At 50.9% G+C, this 25,306-nt stretch overlaps 1 protein-coding gene and 1 long non-coding RNA gene across 8 annotated transcripts in view; one reads left to right on the forward strand and one right to left on the reverse strand.

Annotated features, from left to right (window-relative positions):
• LOC309659527 overlaps nucleotides 1-12,965 on the reverse strand; it is a 381,336-nt gene extending 368,371 nt beyond the window's left edge. Inside the window, exon 1 of the long non-coding RNA XR_014262864.1 lies at nucleotides 11,847-12,965. This is a non-coding gene — a long non-coding RNA (uncharacterized lncRNA). The remainder of the gene's footprint in view (nucleotides 1-11,846) is intronic.
• The window catches only part of COLQ (collagen like tail subunit of asymmetric acetylcholinesterase), a gene marked incomplete at its 5' end in the record, with an annotated part of 74,641 nt that overhangs the window by 40,572 nt on the left and 8,763 nt on the right, over nucleotides 1-25,306 (forward strand). For 3 of the 7 annotated variants that reach the window (XM_082459328.1, XM_082459331.1, XM_082459326.1), the window contains 13 exons: nucleotides 1,611-1,655; nucleotides 1,971-1,997; nucleotides 3,810-3,881; nucleotides 5,670-5,732; nucleotides 6,235-6,261; nucleotides 6,921-6,965; nucleotides 7,419-7,454; nucleotides 10,090-10,170; nucleotides 14,766-14,871; nucleotides 20,815-20,954; nucleotides 22,516-22,635; nucleotides 22,971-23,091; nucleotides 24,456-24,558. In XM_082459328.1, coding sequence (XP_082315454.1) covers nucleotides 1,611-1,655; nucleotides 1,971-1,997; nucleotides 3,810-3,881; nucleotides 5,670-5,732; nucleotides 6,235-6,261; nucleotides 6,921-6,965; nucleotides 7,419-7,454; nucleotides 10,090-10,170; nucleotides 14,766-14,871; nucleotides 20,815-20,954; nucleotides 22,516-22,635; nucleotides 22,971-23,091; nucleotides 24,456-24,558 — 986 coding nt within the window. Of the gene's footprint in view, nucleotides 1-1,610; nucleotides 1,656-1,970; nucleotides 1,998-3,809; nucleotides 3,882-5,669; nucleotides 5,733-6,234; nucleotides 6,262-6,920; nucleotides 6,966-7,418; nucleotides 7,455-10,089; nucleotides 10,171-14,765; nucleotides 14,872-20,814; nucleotides 20,955-22,515; nucleotides 23,092-24,455; nucleotides 24,679-25,306 lie in introns of those variants that run through there. The other 4 variants (XM_082459327.1, XM_082459330.1, XM_082459329.1 and 1 more) reach the window with 2 other exon arrangements.

Raw genomic sequence — 25,306 nt, forward strand, 5'->3', positions numbered from 1 at the left:
TCGGTGCTTTGTAACCACCTAGAAGGGTGGGATAGGGAGGGTGGGAGGGAGACGCAAGAGGAAGGGGGTATGGGGATGTATGTATATGTATAGCTGATTCACTTTGTTATAGAGCAGAAACTAACACACCATTGTAAAGCAATTATACTCCAATGAAGATGTTAAAGAAAATAAAGGGGACAAAAAAAGGCCTCCATGCCTGGGACCACCACAGGCCCCGCTCGGTTTCAGAACCCACAGAGAACCCATGGGAAGGGGGTCCCGGCTGCCCCCAGACTGCGGTCTCCAGCCCCATGTGCATGCCTCCAACCTCGTGCAATCCCACGTGTGTCACTCCGAGGCTGTGCTGCCGACTCCGGGGACACAGTGTGAGGACCAGCAGCCCTGACATCACCTGGGAACTTGCTGGAAACGCAGAATCTCACCCTCCCCTCCTCCATCCCACACCCTTCAATCAGAGTCTGCATTTTAACAAGACTCTCCGGAGGGAATCACCTCCACATCAAAGTCTGGGAAGCGCTGAGCTAGGGAGAGCACAACGGCCTGATAAATAGTTCTAGTCCATTTCAAGAAAATGGAAAAAGGTGAGGCTTGGGAAAGAAAAAAGAACGGAACTGAAACTCTCCCTCCTCCCCTCCCTAAAACAGAAGGAGGATAAACCAAAGATAGTGGTTCCCAAACTTCTCTGCCCATTAGAATCCCCTGGGATGCCTGTGTCCCTCGGGAATTTTAAAAGATCCCCAGGGGTTTCTAATGTGCAGAGAGGCTGAGGGGTTGTTGGTCATTTGGACAAGCCTTCTAGAAATCCTGTTTCAGACAGGCTTTGCGTGAGGCGTGCTCACCTGCAGATGTTGGGGATGAAGTGGTGGCCTGGGGGTTTTGGTGGATTCCTCTCTGCTGTCCTGGGGAGCTTGGAAGACAGTTGGCCAACTGAGCATTTCACAGGCACGTATGCTGAAGGCAGCTGCGTCCTGCCGTAGGGGGTGTCAAGCTTTAGTGCGACGGGCCCTGGAGTCCCTGAGCTGGACTCAGCCCCGCTCCCGTGACCGGGCCGTGGGACAAAAATGCACTCTTCACATCTTAAAACAGAAGACTTTTGCTGTACCTGGTACCCATAGATCCACCATGGGAATTTCTGTGTCAGCTGCTCCTGCGAGCAAAGCCTAACTTCCGTCCTGTCTGGGCCCCAGGGAAACTTGGTAAGAGCAGCCGAAAAGATGTGAGAGGTGGTGCAGCATCTCGTTTTCAGCAAATAGCATATCTTCAAGTCTCTTCAGCTGCTCTCACCAAGCACTCAGGATGTTTCCGGCAACCCAAGAATTCCAGGGAGAAAATGAAAATCACAGAGAGTAGGTGTGTGAACATTAATTACAATAATGGTGCTGCTGGAAACAGCCTAGAGAAAGCAAGAAGAGGGGGCCTAGGGGAGAGGGGCCTGGGCTGCAGAGTATGGAGTGTCCTTCCTGCCGTGCCTGGAGCCCTGAATCTGCAGAGAGGACGAGGCTGCCAAGGAGCCAGGGCCCCAAGAGCCCCTCCCGGCCTTGGCTCCCTCCCACCGGCCTGCCTTGGGCTCATGCATGCTTTCTTCACTTCTTATCTTGATTGTGTAGGGCCCGCCTGGGCTTCCCGGCAAGACAGGACCAAAGGGAGAAAAGGTATGAACCACCTCTATCTTCACCCCACCTCTCCTTGGTAATTCCAGCCTGTTTTCTGGGGGCGCCACTGAGGGTTTTCAAGTTCAGATTTCAGAGCACGTGCTAATCCTGCCTTAGTGCGTGAGGATGGGCTCCGGGGTGACTGGGCTGCTGAAGGTGTGGGACCCCACCAGTGCATCTGGGGGGCCCCCTGACATGGCGGGGGTGCTGTGAACCGCCAGGTTACCAAGTTCTGGAATCAGCCCTGCTAAGCCCTCTGATTCCAGAACTTTTCCTCCAAAGCAGCCTCTGTTTACCTGTCTTCTCCATCCACAGGGGGAGCTTGGCCGACCGGGAAGGAAGGTATGGTCCATGCTGTTCTGTCAGCATTACACGGGCAGCTGTGCTCGGTGTGCATGAGTGTGTGCACTCCTAGGGGTGGGGACCAGCCGCGCACCTCCGCGGCCCTGGTACCCAGATGGCTGATGACAGCACTGCCGTCCTGATGAGGACTGTAGTGACCTCCTCTTTCTGCCCACTTTTCAGTCAGGAGCTGCAGCCTGCTACTGGCGGCATTAGGACTTCTGCCAGAGGCTGCCAAGCCTGGCCAGATTTCCCCCAACCTCAGACCACCTCATCCTGCCATCCATCAGAGAAACCCTCCAAGGCCTCAGCCAACGGCACCAAATGACTCTCACTGTCAATTTGATTAAAGTGGAATAAAGTGTCAGACAGAAACAAATGGCTTTGCTTTAAGGCCCAGCTGAAATAAATGGGAGTTACTTCAGGTCACAGGGACTCAGTAAACCAAACACATGTTATTAAGATTCTCATCAGTGTCAGGAAGGAGTAAGCCCCCTGCCGCTTGCTGTAGTCAATGGATGCTGGCACTGAAATTGTAGGTCTTGGTGACATAGAAGAAGGTTCAAAACTTTGGCCAAGAAAGATGCCTCTGGTTCTAAATATAAATTACTATTTTCCCAGTTAAATGTTTTATTCAAATACTTTCACTATCAATAAGAGACTCAAACAGACCTTTGAAAGGCAAAGTTCCAACCCTTTAAGGCACAGCTGACCACTCCAGTCAAGTCCCAGGGGTCGACTGAAGTGCTGGGCTGGGGGGATTCTGGTATCGTCTCCATGCTCAGGACTAACAAGGGCCGTGATTGATTAGTGATGTCTGCCGTGGATGAGGAAGGCAGGAGCAGGAACTAGTACACATGCCAGCGCTTGTGATGTCTGGGTAGGGGCTGAGCCTTCCACATCTCCAGCTTGGCTAACTGAAATTAGCCAGTGGGTGCAGAGGTCAACATAGACCCCAAGTCGCTGCTCCCCTGCTCTCTTGCGGGGCTTACTCTTCCATAGCTCCTTGGCTTATGTTGGGTTCCCTAGACACAGAGATAGAGATGGTCCATGCCATGTGCAGGTGAATTAATGATTAGGGGCGCTCTCTCCCGAGGAGCCTGAGGGGAGGGGAGACCCAGATGGGGCAGGGAAAGAAACCCAGCTTGGGGTGGTATCAGACGACATCCAACTTCAGTCTGATCCCTAGGTGAGCTCTGGAGTGTGAATGGCACCAGAGAATTTGTCCTGCCTTACCTTGATGTAAGGGGGCTGGGCTTTTGGCTGCAGGAAGGGGAGGTACATCAATTGCTGGGCAGCTCCAATTGCCCCCGGCAAACCCACACTTGCAGGTTGTAAGAAGGAATGTGTTGGTACAGCAAGGAAGGTAGCCCCTGGGAAATGGGCATGCTGAGCAGGGGGGAAAGACCTTGAGGAAGTACCCCCAGCATCTGCTGCTGCTCTCCAAACATAATCCTCTCCCCTCCTACATTGCCTCCTTGGGGAGAACCTATGGGAATGCAGGGGACATTTGGGTGGATGGGTAGAGATGATAACGATCGAAGAACCAGAAGTTTAGAATCCGTTCCCTACCACTTTCTATTTCTCGAACAGAACAATCTTGTGTGTCGACATAATGTGACACCAAGGGCTTTAACTCATACCCAAGTGGCCCAACTTTCTAGGCCATCAGTCTTTGGAGGGTGGGGATGAGGGTCCTGGGGCCATGCTTGGAGGCCCCATACGCCCCTCTAGGCCACAGAGACAAATCTGTGTTTTTAGAGGGAGGGAAACAAACCCAGTTGTCCTGACTTTTGTTCTCTGTCTTTGAAGGGCAGACCCGGCCCCCCAGGTGTTCCTGGCATGCCTGGGCCTGTTGGCTGGCCCGGCCCTGAAGGCCCCAGGGTAAGTGTGGCAGCTCTCAGGGCTCCGGTGGCATCAGAACTGGAGGGGAGAAGATGGCAGCTCCCCAGGCCCCTGGCACATAGTCGGTGAAACTCACTTCCTCCAGATGGGGAGGAAGGAGAGAGCCTGAGGACTTCCCCGAAGTCCCTAAACACTTCCTCCTTTGCTTGGACTGCAAGACCTTGGTCAGTCCCACAGCTCAGCTTCTGTGGGAGGAGAAACGAGGGGCTGCCGCCTCTTTCCCAGGGGCCCTGTCCTCCTTTGTCCTGAGAGTTAGCGTGCAGTTCTTTGGTTCCCTGAGATGACACAAGAGGGGCTTGTGTCTGGAAAGCAGTTGGCCTGTCATGCTAATTGGGCAGGGGGTGGAGGGTGAGGGCATGGGAGTTGGGGGCTGGAACAACAGAAATCCTATATTCACAGAGGGATTGCCAGATGCTGGTGAAATCCCCGTCCTCAGACAGGTTCGGAAAAGCTAATACATCCACACCCATGTCTTTTCACACACTTTGGTCATAGACTATTGGGTGCAGAGGCCACGACTCAGAACTTTGACCTGCAGAAGTCAGGGGTGAGCAGGTGAATGTCACTATCTGCTCTGACTCACTTATTGGCTGTATTTATTCTGAGAATAGAAAATTGTTCCCAGTCCTCTTAGGAAAAGTCCCAAGGATATCTCTTTAAAAATCCCCTGTATAGAGCTGAGCCATCCAATATGGCAGCCACTAGCCACATGTGGCTACTGAGCCCTTGAAACATGCCTAGTGCCACTGAGGAACTGAATATTTAATTTTAATTAATTTAAGTTTGAATTCAAAAACCTGTACTCAATTCAGTTAGTTGAAAATATTTAATTATTTTGGAGTATACTGAGTACGTGAATCTGCTTTTTTAACTATAAATTTTATGAAATCTAAATACAGATCAAGTATTTTAGATGAAAGTTTAGCACCTGAATTGAGATGTGATTTAAATGTAAAATACACAACAGATTTCAAATATTTATTATGAAAAATGGAATGTAAACCTCTCATGAATAATTTTTACATTGACGGCATATTTAAAATGATAATTAGATTAAATTAGAGTAAATAAAATATGTTGTTAAAGTTAATTCCATCTGTTTAGTTTTACTTTTAATGTGACTTCTAAAAAAAGTTTAATATTAAGTATGTGGTTCACCTTATATTTCTACTGTTTAGCGCTGGTTAAAGGTTTTTAGCACAGAGGGCACTGAAAGTTCCAACTGTAAACCATTCTGAGGGCTAACAGATCCCACCCATGAATCCTAGTCCCCTGCCTCCGTAGTATACACCCAGAGGCTGATGTTCACTCTGCTTGGCTGCAAACCTAGGGTAAGAGTATACGGAAGCATTGGAAAGGCCCTCACTATGCAAAGAGTAGAGCAGATGTAGTTTTTTTGGGGTGTGGATACCTTGTCCTTTGAGGCCCCAGTGCCTGCATGCTCTCTCCCCTTCCCTTTCCCAGCCTTGTCTGGGAGAAGATCAAACATCAGTCAATTTACAACATGTTAGTGAGCATTTAGTTTGAAGATCTGCTCTACCTTGGACAATTTCATTCTATGTTTCAGGTCAAATACCAGAATGAAGTGTGGAGTCTGTAGTCTTGGGCCCCTGGGAGCCAGCAAGGGAGGATTTGGGGTCCTCAGGTTCACAGGCCAGCCCCAATGTCCCCAGTTCCATCCTGATCTTGCCAATGCCTCTCCTGGTTCAGTTTCTCTAGGAAATGTCACTGTAGGTCTTTTTTCCCCCCTTCTTCTGATTCCCACAGGGTGAAAAAGGTGACCTGGGGATGATGGGCTTGCCAGGGTCAAGAGGACCAATGGGCTCCAAGGTCAGTGTGCTGGTCCAGATAGATTTTTCCAGGTCTTCTTACTAAGGTTCTGGAGCAGCTGATGTCTATAAAGTGGGGACCGGGTGGCTGCCGTCCTGGGCTGGGGATTGTCACAGACATTGGAGAGCCTGGTGCCAGAGTGTGCTTATCTTTACCAGCCCTCTGGGGGACATCGTGTCCTGGGACACGGGGGCAGAGGGATGCCATTCCTGCTGTTATCTTGGGCAGCGAGGGTCAAGCCTCTGGACAACAAAGCGGATGGAAACCTTTGTTCAGGCCTTTGGGAGAGGAAGAAAAGCAGTGTTCTTTTTAGGCCTGGTTTAAACACAACCCTCAGGGACTTCTTTGTATTTACTGCTGCAACTCCCCCACCCCCCCAAAAAACTTGCAGCTCAATGTGGAGACACATCTCACCACCACATACAGGGATGGCTTCCACTCTTGCGCCAGACCCAAAGTTCCTACAGGGCTGATTGTCAATTCACCTTCTGCTTTCTTTTAGGGCTACCCTGGATCCAGAGGGGAAAAGGTTGGTGCTTGTCTCTGATGGCTCCCCAGAGCCTGGTCTGGGCTGTTGGGTCTGGGGTCAGTGATGAGCAGAGGATGGGCCCAGGGGTCTCTATAGTCAGCGACTGCAGCCACCACTCCTAGATATTACCCTGTCCTTTGTCAGTGGGCTGCGAGACAGGAGTGAGGGACCTCCTAGCCAGGGCAAGTGGGTAGGGAGGAGCTCCTGGAGGAGGTGGAGGCCCCTCAGGCGGGGCAGTGAGAGCTGGAAGTTGTGCCAGGTGCAGCGTGAACACAGCTGACATGGGGTGCTGCACAAAAATGGCAGATGTGTTCTTAGAGCAAGCTTCTACCACACAACCTTCTTGTCTGTCAAAAACGGAGCAAAAAACAAAAAGCCCAGCCAGACCCTGGGAACAAATTTCCTAGAGGATAAGAGAAAATCTGGGACCCGGAATTTTCTGTGGGTTGTCCTTTATTAGTGTAGAGGTCTTTGAGGTCCAAATAGAAGGTTATCTCACAAAGCATGCCTTCCCTGGGCCAGTCTCCTAACCTCTGAACCTGTTTCTTTACCTGGGAAGTGGGGTGCTGACGTATGGAGCTTTCAGTTTGAAATGCTCCAGTTCCCCCTCCCCCCCAGTGGAGTTAACTCATTGACTCTCTCCTGTGGTTTCCTCCTAGGGATCCAGAGGTGAAAGGGGTGAATTGGGTCCCAAAGGAGAAAAGGTAATGGGCATTGCATAAAAATGATAAACTTCAACGGAAGTGACAGCCCCTGCCCACCCCCATCTTGCAGGCTGACTGGCTGAATGAATGGCTGACTGACTGATTGACTGACTGACTGACTGTCAGAATGACTAACTAACTGGCTGACTCTCTGACTGGCTGACCGACTGGCTGACTGGCTGGCTGACTGGCTGACTGGCTGTCTGACTGACTGGTTGTCTGTCTGACTGACTGGCTATCTGACTGACTGACTGACTGACCAACTGACTGACTGACCGACTGTCTGACTGTCTGACTGACTGGCTGACTGACTGACCGACTGACTGGCTGACTGGCTGACTGGCTGACTGGCTGACTGACAGGACTTTATCTTGAAGAGCTGACCAAACTCTTCCTCAGCCCTTTCAAGCATTATTTCAGAGGCAGTCACTGTGTTTGTTGTTCTCTTCACAGGGTTTCCCAGGACTTCCTGGAATGTTGGGGCAGAAAGTAAGTACCTAGAAGTAGTAAAAATAGGTCTCAGTAGCAAATTAGACCTTCCAAGCACAGCGAAAAGAGGTCTGCCTCTCCATTCATCAGGCATGAAAAGCGGGTTTCGCTGTGGAAGTTTCTGGTTTGAAAGGGGAGCAAGTTGTTGAATGCATCAGTGAGACCTCCCTCCAGGTCAGTGGGAGGAAGGGATTCCCCACCTGAGTGCAGAGAGGCGTTCCCTGCATCTTCTGTCTGTCAGAGGGCTATGGGACTGTACAAAGGCAGAAAGCTTTGTGCCCAGGCACTCAGACTGGAGCAGCAGTGGTCAAGGGCCCTGGCATGGGTTTGAGACCACTGCTGACTGCACCCAGCTCAGCGCTCCTTCAAGGGGGCACATGCACTGCCGGAGGCCCACAGGGTTATTTTAGTGGGTGACAGCTAAAACATTTTTTATTTGATAGGTAAATTTATTATCTATTTAAGTATTTAGTGGGATTTGCTTGGGGCAAGACTTAATAAAAAAGGAGTTAATTTGGTTGACTTAAAGAAAAAATATTTAGTGAATAACAGTAGAATGGTGTGCAGATGTGCTAAAAACTGTGAAAGTGGCAATTGAGTGACAGACTTATTTTTAACTCTTACTTAAGGTTAGGGAAGAGGTATCGGGGGCGAGGGGAGTGTCAGAGAAAGGGTGCTTGAATGATCACTTAGGACAACCACCATCGCAATGGTGGTTCCTCATGCTGTAAGGCACTGACATTGGAAACTTATTTTTGCCTAAGCCTCAGAGCATGATATTCTTCAAACAGGCAAACGGGATGCTTTCTTAGAATTCTAAATTGTTTTCAAGTTCACCTTAAAATTTTATTTTCCAAACTTGAATGAATGAACAATTTTTATCTGACTTTCTCTTGTCAGTAGATCATATTTAAATAATTTCAATCATCCGACATGATTATAATTTATCACTGCCTAAAGCTGTCAAAAACTCTGTCTCTGCTACCTACATAGAGTGTTGGGTTAAAAATAAATAGATTAATTATATAAGCAAGTGAAAGGAAACATTAAGAGAGACAAATAATTTTATTTTAAAATACTTAGTCTAGGTTTTCAGTCAGTGCAACAGTGGACATACATTCCTGTAAAATTAAGTATGACAGCTTCTCTGGTCTCTGCACCATTTACTAGACTTGCCGTACAGAGTTCTCTCTCCCTCCCAGGGCAGCCTGTTTAAGACAGAGCTGATGTGATGACCATAATCAGGTCTTTGGAGAGAAATTAGATCAAGACATTACTGGCTGCTTCCGGCTGGTGAAGAGAAGGACCACACTTTCTTCAGACGATCTTTTCCAAAAAATTATGCTGTTTATGCTGCTGTTTTCTCCCAGCCAAACAAGATACCTCTCAGCCCCCTCTAAACAGCCAAGGAAAATTATGCAAACATCTCCATGGCCACAGAAAATCCACCCTATCCTAGCAGGCCGAAGGACATGACGGACGGGAAAGAAATCGTAGGTTTAGGGACAATTCTCGGTGAGGCAAAATGTTGGTAGCTTGACAAATTCATTATACTGGCTGAGCCAACAGGTAATTTCAGAGCTTTATGCTTGATCCTTACTGTGTATTGGTGTTCCCTGGAATTTTCCATTGTGTTGTACCTCCTCTGGCCTCCCTGGGAGAAGTCGTCCGGTTGTTTATCCTCGTCTGAATGGCTGGGTCAGCTCTTCACGGGCACCAGCTGTTGCCTAACAGAAACTCTCATGGCTGCTGTTGCTAAGCTTAGCTTGTGTGGTGCCTTCTGGGCTATGGAGGGGTTACTGGGGGTATTAAGGATGCCCTGTGGGTGGGTTCATGAGCCAAAGAAGTCACCAGTGGGCTTGGAATCCTGGAAGAACACGGGGAAGGAGGGGATGAACCAAAATGGAGAGATGGGTTTTACAAAAGGCTGGCCTTAAACTCTGGAACTCTGCAGTTGGTACATTTGGTTCTGATGGTTCCAAATAGAGCTTTTCAATTAGGAGTGTTGCTTACGCTGCTTTCCGTGCCTTTTACAATAACTAGATTGAGTATGTGAACATGTGTCTGGAACATCTCTCCCACTAAGAGTTTTTATCTGAATCAAATGGGAGTGAGGTGGAACTCAAACCAATTTTTTACTGAAGAGTGGGGAAATATATAACGTGAGCAGAAACCTCCCAAAGATGATAGTTGCCAAAACTGTGTCCAATCATTCAAAAACCCATAGATTTGAATTTGTGCTCAAAACAAAACAAAGCACAGCATAAAATTTCAACTTAGGGAGAAGGCATTTCCCCCATTGGTGTCCCAGGCACAGGGGGCTGAAATGCAGGCGCCTCCCACCCTAGCCGCTCTGGATGGGGATTTAGGAACCAAAATTTGTGCTGCCCAGCAGCTGTCTCTCTCAGATAGTAACCTCCCCACCCACGGTAACATTCTCCCTCCCGTCCTCTTCCTTGAAAACCCTCTCTCCCTTCACACGACCTCATCGCTCTCCCAACCTCCCAGAGCAGCCCACCTGGAAAAGACCGGGAGTGACCAAGGAGAGGCCCCGTGGCCAGAGATTGGATCGACCTGGAGCTGAGCCTGGTCCTTGTGCCCTCATTCCTCTCTTGCTTCTCTTTCTTCCTTCCAGGGTGAAATGGGACCAAAGGGCGAGCCCGGGATAGCAGGCCACCGGGGGCCCACAGGAAGACCAGGAAAACGAGGCAAGCAGGTACGGATCCCAGGGCTCACCGGACCTCCTGACCTGGGGTGGGCAGGGTGGGGCGGACAGGTCAGGGACGTTGCAGGGACACAGTCTCCAGTATCCTCTGGGCTGGGGGGCAGGACAGCACCCCTTCCGGGGCGCCTGGGCTCTCCACTGAGGCGGGAGTTAGAGGCGGATGGGGTAGGACGCCCGTCCAGCTGTGTCAAGGCTAGAGGCAGGAGTGGGTCTTCGGTTCATAAGAACAGGTCTGTCTTATCCAAGGCAACTGGGAGTGGAAATCAGATCTGCTCGTTCGCCCAGAAAACCTGCTTTTTGCCTCAGTGCCCCAGACGCAGATGGAGTTCTGGAATCAGCCCAGATATTTCCCTGCTGTTCAAGGATCTGCTGGGTCTCAGCAATAGGGTGCTTTCTCCTCACTCAAGATCCCCATTTGTAAATGACCCCTTTATTGGCACTATTCAGGGTTTAGGGAAAGTTTTCATTCTGAATTCCCCTGGTCAGCAGGCTCTTGTGTCAAACCATGTGATGTGAGCTCTCCCCAGGGCCTCAGAGAACCTCTCCCCCTTGCTCAAATGAGACGTGTACCCCTTACTCTTTTGGTTGCCAGTCTGTTGGCTTTTTACCTCCTTTCCCATTATGCATGTAATATATGATCATCACAGAAAACAGAATATTCAGAAAACTAGGAAGGAAATCATCTAAAGACCTAACACCCAGGCACAACCATGTTACCATGTATGTACACTTCCTTCCAGTATTATTGCTTTCGTGGACTTTCTAGTCGTTTGTTCCTTTTATATCCAATATTTACTTATTGTATCCTAAATTTTTAACTGAAAAATCACAACACACACATTTTAACTTGTTACTGTGTTCATTAAGCACTCTTACTCTTAAACATTTTTTTAAATCTCTGCATCGATTTTGGTAAATGAGTAACCAGAGTAGATAGCTTGGACAAGAGAAGCCTAACCAAATTATAAATAATGCTGAGAAGTGAACGTGTTTGGGCACATTTCCATTCTTTCCTTAGGCTAGATCTGTGGCTTTCAGACTCTAGCTTCCATCAGAATCATCTTGGGGGCCGATTAAATACAGATTCCCTGCCCTGGGTGCACTGGTGGTGGTCCCCAGTGTGCCTCTCCTCTTCCCCAATGTCGAGGCCTTACTTCCCAAAGACTCTGATACAACTGGGCTGCAGCATAGGTTGTTGTTGTTTATAAAGCCCCACATGAATCTAATGTGCACCGGGATTCAGAACCACGGTAACACTACAAAGCCAATTCTGTGATGCCACAGATACCAATTTCCTAAAAACTAGGCTCAGAAAAAGAAGAAAAAAAGGAAAAATCTTTTCAAAAAAATCGTTTTCTCCGCTACTGCTGCGTTCCATCCAGAAAGTGTTAAGCTTGGGGTTCGAGAAGCCGGTTGGCTTCTGTCATCTAGTTCTTTCCTTGGGCAGTGTTTGTCTTGTCCTGGTTAGGGCCGAAGCCAAGAAGGCTCTTTCTTGATCCTGTTGAGAATGATTCTGTCGGAGCAATCTTAAAAACGACACCAGAACCACATCTGGGAGCTCAGAGAAGTTAGGGAAATGAGCTCATCTTCCTCCAAAGACGTTATAGACACCCAACTGTGCTCCAGCCGAGACTGGACTCGTCAGCCTTGGGAGCGGGCCATGGTACTTTCTTTTTGTCATGAATTAATTGCCTAGTAGAGTCTTACATACAGAGTGTTTGTTGAGCCATGGTGCTAAGAGTCTCTGGAGGTTATGGAAAGTCAACCCAAATCCTGGAATCAGAAATCTGGAAGGGGATCCAGGAGTAAGAACTTCAGATCCAGAAGGACTTTAGAGACCACCGACCCAATTCCCTGCATGTAGTCGCCAGAAAACCAGGGGCCAGGGAAGGGGCCTGACCACCCAGGACCCCCAGCCAAGCCAGCTTCCAAGCAGGGTTAGAACCTGGAGACCTGAGACCAGCTTCCCCAAAGCAATCTTCACATCACCCTCCTGCTTCAGGCCTGGCCTCCGGGCAGACCCAGGACAGCAGCTCTTGACTTTATCACACAGATCTTCAGTCGCAGAGACACAACTTCCTTGACGGGAATCACCAGACTTGGTGGCAGTAAAGGAATAAAGAATGCTTTTCCTGGAAAGCGCTGCTCAATGAGTCTTGCTCACAGGGACGGGGCTCTTCTGAATAGATGACTGAGCAGCAGAATATCTGATTACCGCTGAGGTCAGAACAAGGAGCGCTTCCAGCTCCTTCAAGCTGTGACACTTCCTGTGCTCAGAGCCAGCTGATGTGGCTCTTAGAAAAACAAGCCTTCGCTGTGGCTATATTAAGACGGTGTGACTTCCTTTGCCATCTGGCACCCATCTTGGTTGCCTCACGGAATGCTAAGGCAAGGCTTAAGACTCCCTCCGTGAGGGTGGAACTAGAGACAAACTCTGACCTCACGATCCCGCATTAAGTGTTTAAGAACTCCTTGGACATTGCCGAGAGAGCCCCCAGGGCCATGTTGACAAGGCGACAGGTCACACATCACATGGTGGTGAAAGGTGTGCCCGGCCTGCCTGTTCCCCAGGCTTGGGGAAGGTTACGTTTCATTAGGTGGGAGAGGTAGCCACAGCACAAGGGTATGAAGGGGACCAGGCCAAAGCCATCAGGCACCAGTCACCATCCTGGTCGGGCCCCGGGCAAGAGTGGACAGTTAGCAAATGGCTTGGGGGAAGGATCTACAGGTGTGCCAGCCTTGGTTTCTGGAGTCATTCCTAAGGGCAGCTCTGGGGAGAGATGTGTGCTCTTTTTTTTTTTTTTTTTAATTTTTATTTATTTGTTTATTTATTTATGGCTTGTGTTGGGTCTTCGTTTCTGTGCGAGGGCTTTCTCTAGTTGCGGCAAGCGGGGGCCACTCTTCATCGTGGTGCGCGGACCTCTCACTATCGTGGCCTCTCTTGTTGCGGAGCACAGGCTCCAGACGCGCAGGCTCAGTAATTGTGGCTCACGGGCCTAGCTGCTCCGCGGCATGTGGGATCTTCCCAGACCAGGGCTCGAACCCGTGTCCCCTGCATTCGCAGGCAGATTCTCAACCACTGCGCCACCAGGGAAGCCCGAGGTGTGTGCTCTTAACCCTCCCAGAGCAGACAGCAAAGAGGACATGCTGTGTGGAAAGACTATACCTGCAGGTGTGCCTCTCGTTAAGAATCAGGACTTTTCTAACTGTGGGAAAAAGATGAAACCAAGCCAGTTGCTATGATAATCAGCTTGGCCCACAAAGCCCTTGATTCTGTGCAAACCACTTTTTCACCTTTGAGATCTCTGTTAGCCTCACAGCAAGCCTGTGCAGATGTATATTGCCTGGCCCCATTTCACAGATGAGAAAACTGAGGCACAGAGCAACAACGTGAGTTACCCAGGGTCTCATGGCCAAGATGAAAACCCAGATCTCTCGACCTAGAGCCAACAAACTACATCCGCTTTGTGTGTTCAGCTTCTCCTCCTTCCCCATTTGGTCTAGGGAAAGGAGGTGAACAAAACAGATTTTGGCCCGCAGGGAGCTTCTGTCTCCTGGAGAGACACAGAGGAAATGACCACACAAACAATGGTAGTTATGATCAGGGATAAAGGCCGTGAAGGAAAGGGGCCTATGACAGGGAGAACTGACTTGGTCAGGCAAGGTCAAGGAAGGCTTTGCCGCAACTGTATTTTAGCTGGGAGCTGAAGGATGGGAGGGAGTTAACTAGGCAGAAGGGTAGGAAGAGGGGCTTGGGGCCGAGAGAAGAGTCTTGAGAAGGGAAAGAAAAGGCATGGTGTTGTTGAAGACCAAAAACGCCAAAAGGCTGGGACACGCGTGGAAAGCCTGGCCGTGCAGGGCTGTGGAGGCTGCAGTAAGGAGCTGGGTCTTTATCCTGAGAGCAGCGGGAGGCCACGGGGCCGGAACAGCTCTTGTGCTGAAACAGAAATTGTCCTGATGAGCAGGCAGAGGGCTGATGCCAGGTGACTGGCCTAAATCGCTGCTCTTTCCTGAGCCTTTCTTTCCTCACCTGCCCAGTGAGGGGTGTGGTTTGGATTGGTTCCTATTCGCTGTCAGGTGCTATGTGTCTAGGACAGAGCAAGAAGTGATGTCTGTAGAAAACAAATTTACTGTTACCAGAGAGGAGAGGGATGGGGGGAGGGGCATATTAGGGGTATGGGATTAACAGATACACACTACTATACATAAAATAGATAAGCAGCAAGGATTTACCGTGTAGCACAGGGAACTATACTCAATATTCTGTAATGACCTATAATGGAATATAATCTCCAAAAAAACCCCACCAAATCACTACGATGTACACCTGAAACTAACACAATATTGTAAATCAACTATACTTCAATTTTTTCAAAAAAAGTAATGTCTATAAACATGCATCCATCACTGTCTCAAATGTCACTTGCCCTGAGGTTTTTAGGAGCTTGCTGGTCCCTCTGGGACCTCTGGGACTGCATCCTCCCCCCTGCTCCAAAGTGCAAGGTGGTCCCTAATTTAGAGATGAATGGGGGAGGAGGTTTGCCATGTCCTGCTCTTATAACGGGCTCTGCCTTTCTCTCTGTCAGGGGCAGAAGGGAGATAGTGGAGTTATGGGCCCACCAGGCAAACCTGGGCCTTCTGGTCAACCTGGCCGTCCGGGCGCCCCAGGCCCCCCGGGTCCCCTGTCTGCAGGTAAGAGCTACACTTCTTCACCTGATCCACACTGTTGCCCTCCTGGCCAGCCTCCCAGAGAGCACAGGGAGATGTCAGCAGAGACCTGCCTTGTGTTCTGAGTTGGAAAATGCCTGAAGCATTTCAATATATTTCTAATTTATCCACAATTATGCCCACTCAAATTTTACACGAGAGAGATAACCACTATTCTGGCTTTGTTTTTGCACTTTGGAGAACAAATAGAGGAGTGAAAAAGAAAAAAAAATCACATTGGTGATGTCATTTACACTTTAAGTGAAAAATAACTGGCAAGTATTTCATCAACTAACACCCTTTTCTAGAAAAACGTTTCATGGCTCCAAGCAATGCTCTTAACCCTAGAAGTAAAGATGACATTGCAAATTTTTCTGTCTTACACAGTGTTATAAAAGAGTCTTTACAGATTTGCATCGGATATAGAAAGAAATCACTACAAAGGAATGAGAGTCTACCATTGAAGAGGGTACAGGTACACTGTTACCTTGTTTCACCTTGTTTAATTTGAGGAGCTAAGCCTTTTATTTAGTTTGTCAGCTCAAAGGAAGGCCTTCATAGCACATCATCTATATAAGCACAGCATCTCTAGGTCCAAGAATACTGTTTACTGACTGTGCAAGATTCTTTGTCCTCGGTTATACGAAAGGAATCAAAATTTTTATTCTAATTCTTTTCTTAAGAAAATGAAGGCATTTAAAAATCCCAAAGTGCACTTCTCCCCACTGTGGGGAAGTGTTTACAACCACATCATGGGAAGGTCAAGAAATGTCATTCTGTTAATCCTTTAAACCAAATGAAAACTGGCTCTGAGACTCCAACCTGCTAGGATGCCAGGGAAATTCAATCTCAGGCGTTAATGGGGTTCTCTCCACTTCTTCAGCTGCCACAGAACCGTGGGGCAAAGATCCTGGGGAGTTATGGCAGATAAACATCACGGGAGGTCCCTCCAGCCCTTCATCTGCCCCATCCACCTCTGAAGTACCTGTTGCCCAAGGCCACACGGTCAGACATGTGACCACCTTCCTCACGCCAGGCTTGGTTATCAGATCATCTCCAAGCCTGAGAATCCTGGTCCCCAAGGTTCAACCTTCCCAGGAAGGCCCCACAGCCGTTCCTCCTGAGACCTTGGCTCTCCTTCAGGATTTGGGGGTCCCCATCCTCCCACATCTGGGGTGATCCCTCCTTTTCTGTCCTCCAGCCCCTCCCTTCTCACACTCCTCATACAGCGCCGCCCCCTTAGGACCTTTTCTCTTTTGAGAACAGAAGGCAGAAGTCTTCAAACAGTACCTGTTTCTCAGCAAGAGCAAGAAAGCACCAAGTCTTGCCACCTCCTTGAAGTCGGGAAGGAAAAAATAATGGAAGAACAAACATCAATGACTGTGACGAGTTATTCTGCCACCCTTATTTCTGTTAGGGGAGCTAGATTGAGATGCAGCTCAGGCCCTGTGTCCGTGCCCAGACCCTGTTTCCCTGCATTGACTGGATGATCTGGATGAAGGTTCTTCCAGCCAGTCCTTTCCCTCCTTCGTTCAGACGCATAACGTTCCACTTGAGCCCATGACCCTGAGCTGCCAACCCCAGAGACCGGGAGCGCGGCCTGAAGCCCGGGTTTTGCCTTTGGAAGGGATGCTCTGGACCCCTGGGGTATTTAGGAGCTCACAAAACTGAGGAATAGCCAGGAGGCGTGCGGTTGGGGGGCGTCCTCAGCAAACTAAGACCTCACTGGTCTCACTGTGTGTATCTGACTTGAATCCCGGTTCCCTCCTAGGGCCTGGGGTGGGGTGAGAAGGGCAGGGCCTGGAGACCCTCAGCAGCTCCCTCAGATACCCACTGTTTTGTCTTGCCACCCCCATCCCTGTAGCAGGGCCAGTGTAATCCTATTTTCTCTCCTTGGTCCCCTAGCACCTTGTCTTTCAGCCTGGTATGCCCACCCCCTTCCCTCTCTACCACCCCATCCTCTGCCAGATCCCAGCCTCAGTGCCCTCTGCCCTCCAGTGGACTCTGCTGTCTGCTGAGCTGGAGCATATTCCTACAGTCCCTCTGGGTCCACATGGCCTGAAATAGTGTTCCCGTCATCCCCTGGTCCAGGGGTCCCCAACCCCCAGGCCTGTTAGGAGCCAGGCCGCACAGCAGGAGGTGAGTGGCGAGCGAGTGAAGTTTCATCTGCCGCTCCCCATCACTCGCATTACCGCCTGGACCATCCCCACCACCCCCTCGCCCCCGATCCGTGGAAAAATTGTCTTCCAGGAAACCGGTCCCTGGCGCCAAAAATGTTGGGGACCGCTGCTCTGGTCCACCCCGCCAACTCCTCTCCTTCCTTCAATAAGGCCTTCTTGGTCTCTAACGGGGTGAGTCTCCTTCCCTTGGGCCCCAGTCCCACGTTGCATCTGCTACGGCCCCTCCACTGTTAACTGTTTTCTGCAGATGTGTTTCCTCTTCCTTCTAGATGGCAGGTCCTTGAGGCAGGGTCTTGGCCAAGTCAGCTTTGCGTCCTCATGGCACCGGGCAGGTGGGGTGCGTGGGGCTGGCCCCTGCAGGTGCTCACACGCCTGGCCTACTTTGACTCTCGGGCTGTCCCACCTGGATTATTGCATGGCAGCCAAGCAGGATGCGGGCCAGCTCCTTGACTGATGTCCCCTCCCTGTGCCTTCCTTTGGGTCATTTCCCTTCTGGGGGAACCTCCCAGAGTGAGGCTGCTGAAGAAAATGGGGCAGGAATCCTGCTCTTTAGAAATGTTTTTGGGGGGATGGGTAGAGAAGGAGAGGGAGGAGTTTACAAGAGACCTTCCTGTGCCCGGGACCCGTTGGATCATCTTCAGGAGTTGGAACAGGCCTCCAAAGCGATTTCCGAGACTACCTTTGAGAGCCTGATAAAGTTCCACTCTCAGGAAAAAAAATGTGTCTACCTACAGCCAAGATTCTGCTCACTGCTTCCCAGAGCTCCAGACCCCCAGCCCCCGATCCATCTTGGGATATCCTCAGGCTCTGTGGGCCCCAGGTTAAACTGCCTGGTCTGGTCCATCCCTCTCTTTATGGATGGGAACTTTGACCCTCAGAGATCACAGAGATTCCCCAAGGTCACAGAGCTGACTGGTGGCCACTCCTGGTCCAGAATTGGTCTGTGACTCCTGGTCCCGAGACACTCCCACGTAGCTGTGCAGCTTCTGCAGGGGCAGAGTGGGATGGGGGAGACATGGAGACGACTCCATGGTTCCTCTGCCTTCTCCCAGGTTACCCCTCGGACCTGCTCCCACTGCAGCGGCCAGTGGCGATGGGAAGCTCCCTTAGCAAAGATGGAGAGCTGAGTCCTCCGGCTGCCGGGGATGCGGGAGAGGCTGCCTGCTGGACAAGCTCCGAGGGGCTGAGTTGGGGAAGTTTGGGTTGCTGTGCCCTTCAGTGCCGCCTGGCAGGAAGCAGGCAGGGGTAATGGATGCCCTTGGACAGCTGGGAGGAAGAGGCAGGGAAATGGTGGCGGGGGGGAAGGGGGGCAGGAAGCAGGCTCCCTGCCACATCCTGTCATCCTATCTGGAGGCCACCTCTGCTTCTGGTGCCTGGTGCTGGGGGGCGGGACAGTTCTGGGGAGGTGGAGGGGGCAGGAGCTTCTCATTACCCAAGTTAACCAAGAAGGAGGGGCTGGGGACGGGGGAGGGAACCACGGCAAAATGCCTTTAGGATGTAATTTGCAATAACCAAATTACAAATTTGGCTGAGTCCTTCCTGACCCCAGACAGGGCATAAGTGAATCATTGTGGTACCTGGGAATTGCCAGCTTCCTGCGAGCATCAGTATTCCTGGACACGTGTCTTTTGAATGGCATAGTGTTAAGTCAAACATGAACTCAAATCTCAGCCTCACCACTAATTAGCTGGATAATGGGACAAACTCCTGAGTCTCTCTGAGGCTGTGGTTCTGGAGGAGAAGTTGGCGGTCACAGAGCCTGCTGGAAGGCGGCTCCCATGCTCTCCCGTCCTTGGTTAACTCCCCAGAACATTCCTGAGCTGGTGGGGTCTCTGTCCCTCCAAGCATGAGACTGGCGTCCCTCCCAGATTGTATTTGTATTTCTTGTTAGAACGAGCGACCATAACTTGGTTAAGATGCTGGCAAGCCTCCCTTCCCGGCAGGCTGGCAGCATTCCCATCTTGGACATGTCTGTCCACCGGCTCAGGAAGGCTCAGGGTGTGGGCATTCCCGCTGGGGTCTCCTCCTCCAGCTGCAGCTGCTTCCTCGGGGTTCTGACCAGACCTCTCTCCCCGGGGTCATTTTTTCCCCACCCTTGTGGGATCTGCAAACCATGTCCCCAATTGCTGACTGCCCTCGATACAGTAATACAACCTGAAACCGATGACTGGCTGATCTCCAAGCTCCCCCTTATTTTCCCAGCAGGAGGGGTACTTAACTTATTTCTGTTTTCAGTGCCCATCTTTTCCTCTCTTTCTTCTCTCCCTGTTGGTGGCTCTGGCTCTAGCACTTTTCTGCCAGCCGGAGTGGGACCTCTAGTCTTTTCTGAAGACCTTCCCTTTCCAGTTAGTCTGCATTCATTCATTCAGTTATCAAACATGTACTCTGCCCCTACTTTGTGCCACATCCTGGTGAGTGAAAACAGGCATCCACCTGCCTTTGTGGAGCTGACATTCTCCTGGGGGAGATCCAGCTGGCCTGGATAATCTCACAGTGAATAGAATCACAGAGATAAGTGCCAGGAGGAAAAGGCCGGGGGATCTAAGAAACTGTACTCAGTGTGAACAGGATGGAGTGTGAGGCTTCAGAAAGGCTTCCCTGAGGAAGTGATGTATGAACCCCGATCAGGAGTGAGCCAGGAGGCGCCTGGGAAGGGAGGGATGGTGGGTGAAGAGGAGGATAGTCTGGTGGGGGGTTTTGTGCAAAGACCATTTCCCGAGACCAACAGCTCTCAACCTCGGTGCTCACTCGTGAGAGCTTTGAAAAGCACAGATGCCTGTGTTCCATTCTCAGCGGTCCTGATGGAATTGGTCTGGAGTGTGGCCTGGGCATCAGGGCCTTTACAGGTCAAGGTGAGAACTACTACCCTAGTAGGCCTCCCACCTTTCAGGGAGTGAATTTCCTGATCATATCTTTTCCGGACACTTTTTTCAGCATCAGGTAAGAACAAATAGGCTGAGCATTTTCAAACGTTCCATTTCTTCCAGAAGAAATCAAAGAAACCCACATTCAGAAATCCCTTTGTTAAATTCCTATATATAAGAACAAAATAAAATGAGTAAAAAAATAATGAAAGTTATCAGCTAGCAATGCGCTCATCAGGAAGAAGTCCCCATTGATAATGGTCTAAACATAAATAGGGATTGTTTCCCTCCTACAACAAAGAAGTCCAGAGGTGGACAGAGGCTGGCTTTGGTTCAGCCTCTAGGTCTCGCTCTCAGGGCCCCAGGCCCCATGAGGCCCTGGTCTTCCCTGCGATCTGGCTTCTCTTCTCACACTTTTTACTTCATTGTTGCAGCACGGCTGCTGCAGCACCCGACATCTTGTCTGTCTTCCAGACAGGAAGAAGGAGGAAGCTGTGTCTCCCTCCAGCTATGCTTCTCCCTTATCAGGATAGACTTCCCCAGACACTCACCCTTCTCCCACCACGGATCTTACATTGGCTGACACTGTGGCACATGGTCACCTCCAGGAGCAAGGGGGTCTGGGAAGTAGAATGCCCATCTGTCTGGTCTCTAAAGTATAGAGCGAGGGAAGGGAGGAAGAGGGTTGGGAAAGGTGCTGCCACACCCAGTGTGGTTAAGGGACCCACACCTTGGACCAGAAATGTCTCTCTGGACCTCTCCTCCAGGCCTCCCTGAAACACTGTGGACTTCAAAATTCTTTCTGTCGTGAAGGTTGCTGACACCTCCCTGGGCTGTTTGGTTTTCTCTTCCTTTGCTAGTAACAGCAGTCTGTTGCTTCCTAGGACACCTTGTAATGGGACCCAAAGGGGAAAGAGGATTTCCCGGGCCTCCAGGAAGATGTCTTTGTGGCCCTCCCATGAATGTGAATAACCCTTCCTACGGGGAGTCTGCGTATGGGCCCAGTTCCCCACGAGTTCCTGTGGTAAGGCTCTTCTGGGTGGAATCTGGGGTGGTCATCCCTCAGGACTCTTCACATGACTGATGCTCCCTGGGCTTTGTAAAAGCCTTTTAGTAAAACTTATTTCCTCCGTTATACTGGGCACAAGCTCGTTATAGGAAATTGGAAAATAAAATAAGGGAAAATCAAAAGAAGAAAACCAAGGTTGCGGGTCTATTTTGGAGTATTTTCTTTGTCTTTTTTTTTTTTTTGGCTGTGCCGTACGTCTTGCAGGATCTTAGTTCCCTGACCAGGGATTGAACCCAGGCCTTGGCAGTGAGAGCGCAGAGTCCTAACCACCGGACTGCCAGGGAATTCCCTTCTTTGTCTTTTTTAAGAAAAAAAAAATTATAGAAAACTTCAAATAAATACAAAAGCAGAACAAATAGTGTAAGGAACCTCTTTGTACTCTTTACCCAAGTTCAACAATTATCAACTCCCGGCTAATCTTGTTTCCTTTTTACGCTTACTCACGACAGCCTACCTACCTTAGATTATTTTAAAGTAAACCTGGACATCAATTCATAATTTGAATGGGTACGTAATAGTCTGTCCATCATGTGGCTGTGCTGTGCTTTATTTAACCAGAGCCCAATTGTCAGATATGTATCAGGTGCTCCCAAGCTTTTCCCTGATGTAAATAACACTGTAATGAATACTTTGAGTATAGGATTTTTTTTTTTAATTTTTATTTATTTATTTATTTTTTATTTATTTATGGCTGTGTTGGGTCTTCATTTCTGTGCGAGGGCTCTCTCTAGTTGTGGCAAGTGGGGACCACTCTTCATCGCGGTGCGCAGGCCTCTCACTATCGCGACCTCTGTTGTTGTGGAGCACAGGCTCCAGATGCGCAGGCTCAGTAATTGTGGCTCACGGGCCTAGTTGCTCCGTGGCATGTGGGATCTTCCCAAACCAGGGCTCGAACCCGTGTCCCCTGCATTGGCAGGCAGACTCTCAACCACTGCACCACCAGGGAAGCCCTGAGTATAGGATTTTTGTTAAGAATCATTTCCAGATGTTGAATTACTTGATTAGATGACATCACCTTTTTATTTATGTCTTTGTAACATTTTTTTTAAAAACATTTATTTATTTATTTGGCCGTGTCGAGTCTTAGTTGCGGCACGTGGGATCTTCGTTGCGGCACACGGGATCTTCGTTGCGGCGCGCAGGCTTAGTTGCCCCACGGCATGTGGGATCCTAGTTCCCCAAACAGGGATCGAACCTGCGTCCCCTGCATTGGAAGGCGGATTCTTAACCACTGGACCACCAGGGAAGTCCCCAAGTCTTTGTAACATTTTAAATGTTATAAATTTTAAACCATGGTAGATATTTTTATTTCAAACTCAGACATTAGGAACTGGATTGGGACGATGTGGGAATCAAGACATTGGTCCCCACTTCAGGAGGGATGCAGGAGTGTAAAAGCAAACCCCCCGTCTCACTGATCACCAGCCCAAGGTCAGGGACTGTTTCCTCCTCTGGCTCTTCCCCCGCCCTCCGTAGAAGTGTCTCCTGGAATCCTCACCAATGTTTCCTCTGGCAGATATTTGTGGTCAACAACCAGGAGGAGCTTGAGAGATTGAACACCCAAAATGCCATTGCCTTCCGCAGAGACCAGAGGTCTCTGTACTTCAAGGACAGCCTTGGCTGGCTCCCCATCCAGGTACTGGGCACTCAGCACACACCCCATCAGCAGAGGGACGCATCTCCAAAGGAAGGAGAGGCCTGGCGCAGAGCTTTCTGTGGAAGTCTGAGCGCCCTCCCTCAGCCCGCCTCCAAGAGCTCTCCATGCCCCGGCTCCCCACATGGAGCTCTGCTCTGGGCCAAGGCTCCAGACAGGCTCCCAGCCCCGCACAGCCTTCCTGCCAACCACAGAGCTCTGGCTACAGGGGAGGAGTGCCCTTCCCCCACTGCCCTGCCCCCGCCCAGAGCCTCTGTCCCCGGTGCCCGGCTACCTGTCCCACTGTACCAGTAACCGTGCTGTGTTTCTCTGGCCAGCTGACGCCTTTCTACCCTGTGGACTACCCCGTAGACCACCGCGGCTCCTGCGGGGACGGGGTCCTGCAGCCGGGGGAGGAGTGTGATGACGGGAACGGCGATGTGGGTGACGACTGCATCCGTGAGTGGCCCCAGCTTGAACCGCCGCCGGGTGGGGTCAGGCCAAGCCCCGGACACCAGCTGTGCTGGTTTGGGACAGTTCTAGAGCCAGAGCTGGGCTGCTGGGGGGACGACCCTCCCCACTCAGGCCAAACGTGAGCCCTCCCACCGTCCAAGCATGGCGATGGGGTTGCTGTCAAGGATCTTGGCCCCAGAGAAGCCACCGGGCCCTCCCTTTCTTTTGAATCCTACTTCTTGGCGAAACCCACGTTCTAATCCAAATTCTTACCAAAGATAAAGGTGATGCAGGACTGAGAGGCAGACGGGAGAAGGCAAGAATCTGAATCAGGACTCACTTTTAGCAGACAGAGTCCTCATAGCAGAGCTCTGTTTGGGGGATCGGGCGGCTGGGCTACCTTCAGGCTTATGGATGCTACCGGGACAGGCAGGCAGCATAGGGCTGAAGCGTCGCTTTTCTTTCTTCTTTTTTTTTTTTTAAATCAAGTGACAAAAGTAGGAGGTGAGGTGGAAAGCATGAGCTTTAGATTCACATAGAGTTCGGACGCAGGCTCTGGAAGCCACTGAGTCACCCTCAGGCTCAGAGAGGAGGCCACACGGTGAGTGGGGTGATGGAGGGCCTCACTTTCCCCAACTGAAAAATGGGTACGACTACACCGAACGCTCAAGCCTTTAGATTCTGTGAGATTCTGCGAGCTGACGTGCGCATTGATTGTCTGGGTGCCGTGAGGGCTCGACATCCTTTCACTGCATTATTTTTAAAGTCCTGCTGTGAGAAGCCAGGGCTGCGGACGTGTAGGTGCAAAGGCGGGTTCCTCGCCAGCAAGGAGCTCAGAGGAGGATGAGAGCGCGCAGGGGCAGGCGCAGGATGAAGCGTCTGGTTCTCTCCGCGTAGCTGCACTTCCCGCGACAGTTCCTGGGCGGTGATTCCTAGGATGCTGGCTCTGCCTGGAGTCCCCCTGCCCCTCGTGGAGGTGACACAGCAGGAAGGAACTAATAGGGTCTCAAAGCCCTGTAAAAATGAGGGTGGGTTCATACTCCTGGCCCCTCCCCTGGTGTGAGAGCAGAGACCCCGTGGAAGACGGTCTGGCTCCCGAGGGACGCAGGAAGCTCCCTGCAGACAGACAAGTGCCACCAAGGCTGTGACGTGCCCGGTGCTCCCCGTCTCCCTACCCTTACCTCGCGGGAACCCACGGTGGTCCTGCGACGGAAACTGTCCTCCCGTGGCATTGGGGTCTGAAGCTTTGTGGACATCCCTGCAGGAGGGTTCAGGCTCTGTGGGGTGGGGGGGGGCTCCTTCAGGCCACATGGTCCCGTCAGGCTGTCCCCCACCCCCCTCTCAGGGCTTCACCTCCTGTGTCCCCTCAGGCTGTCGCCGGGCCTACTGTGGAGATGGTCACCGGCACAGGGGCGTGGAGGACTGTGACGGCTCTGACTTCGGCCACCTGACCTGCGAGACCTATCTCCCCGGGTAGGGACCACCTCGTGGGTTGCGACCACACCCCGGCCTCCCTCCCTCCTGCCTATTCCTCTTTCCTTCACAAATATTCCTGAATGCCTCCTGTGTTCCTGGGGCTTTCTGGACTCTGAGGTATGGTGACACAGAACACATGCATGGTCCCTGCTCTCGTGGGGGGACAGTACTAAACACAGAAACCCACACACCACTCAGAGCAGTCGGCCGCCCCCAGCTCCGCCTGGGCCCCGGGCTGCAGCTCACTGTGGCCCCTGGATGAGCAGCTTCATCCCCCGTTGCTCCCGTGACCACACTGATCTCCTGGGAGTGGGCCTGCCCCGGAGGGGGGCCAGTGGAGGGGGGAGGTATCTGGGCATTTCAGAGAATCTAAGCATCTGTAACCTGAATTCTCTGGAACCACCGGGCAGGCCTGTGGGTACACATGAGATCCCACCAGCCTTAGTATCTAACTTTGGTGGCTCCAAGCTCCTCCCAGAAAACCCCAGGAATGTAGTCTTCCCTTCAAGCACCCCCTGCAGTTGTTTCTGAGACCCCTCAGTGGGTGTTCATGTGGCTCAGTATCCTGAGTGTCCTGGCCTCCACGAGGACATCTCCCAAGCCCGCTGAGGGCCTCTGCCCTGTGAGGCACGATCCCATGCCCAGAATGGGGTCTCCTGGGCTCCGTTCCCCCAGTCCTCACAGGACCAGAGTTGCATAGCTTGTAGGGAAGGTAGGGAGGCCGCTCCTCTCCCAGTCCACATCC

The sequence above is a fragment of the Balaenoptera physalus genome, assembly GCF_965194825.1.
Source record: "Balaenoptera physalus genome assembly, chromosome: 4".
NCBI lineage: Eukaryota > Metazoa > Chordata > Mammalia > Artiodactyla > Balaenopteridae > Balaenoptera > Balaenoptera physalus.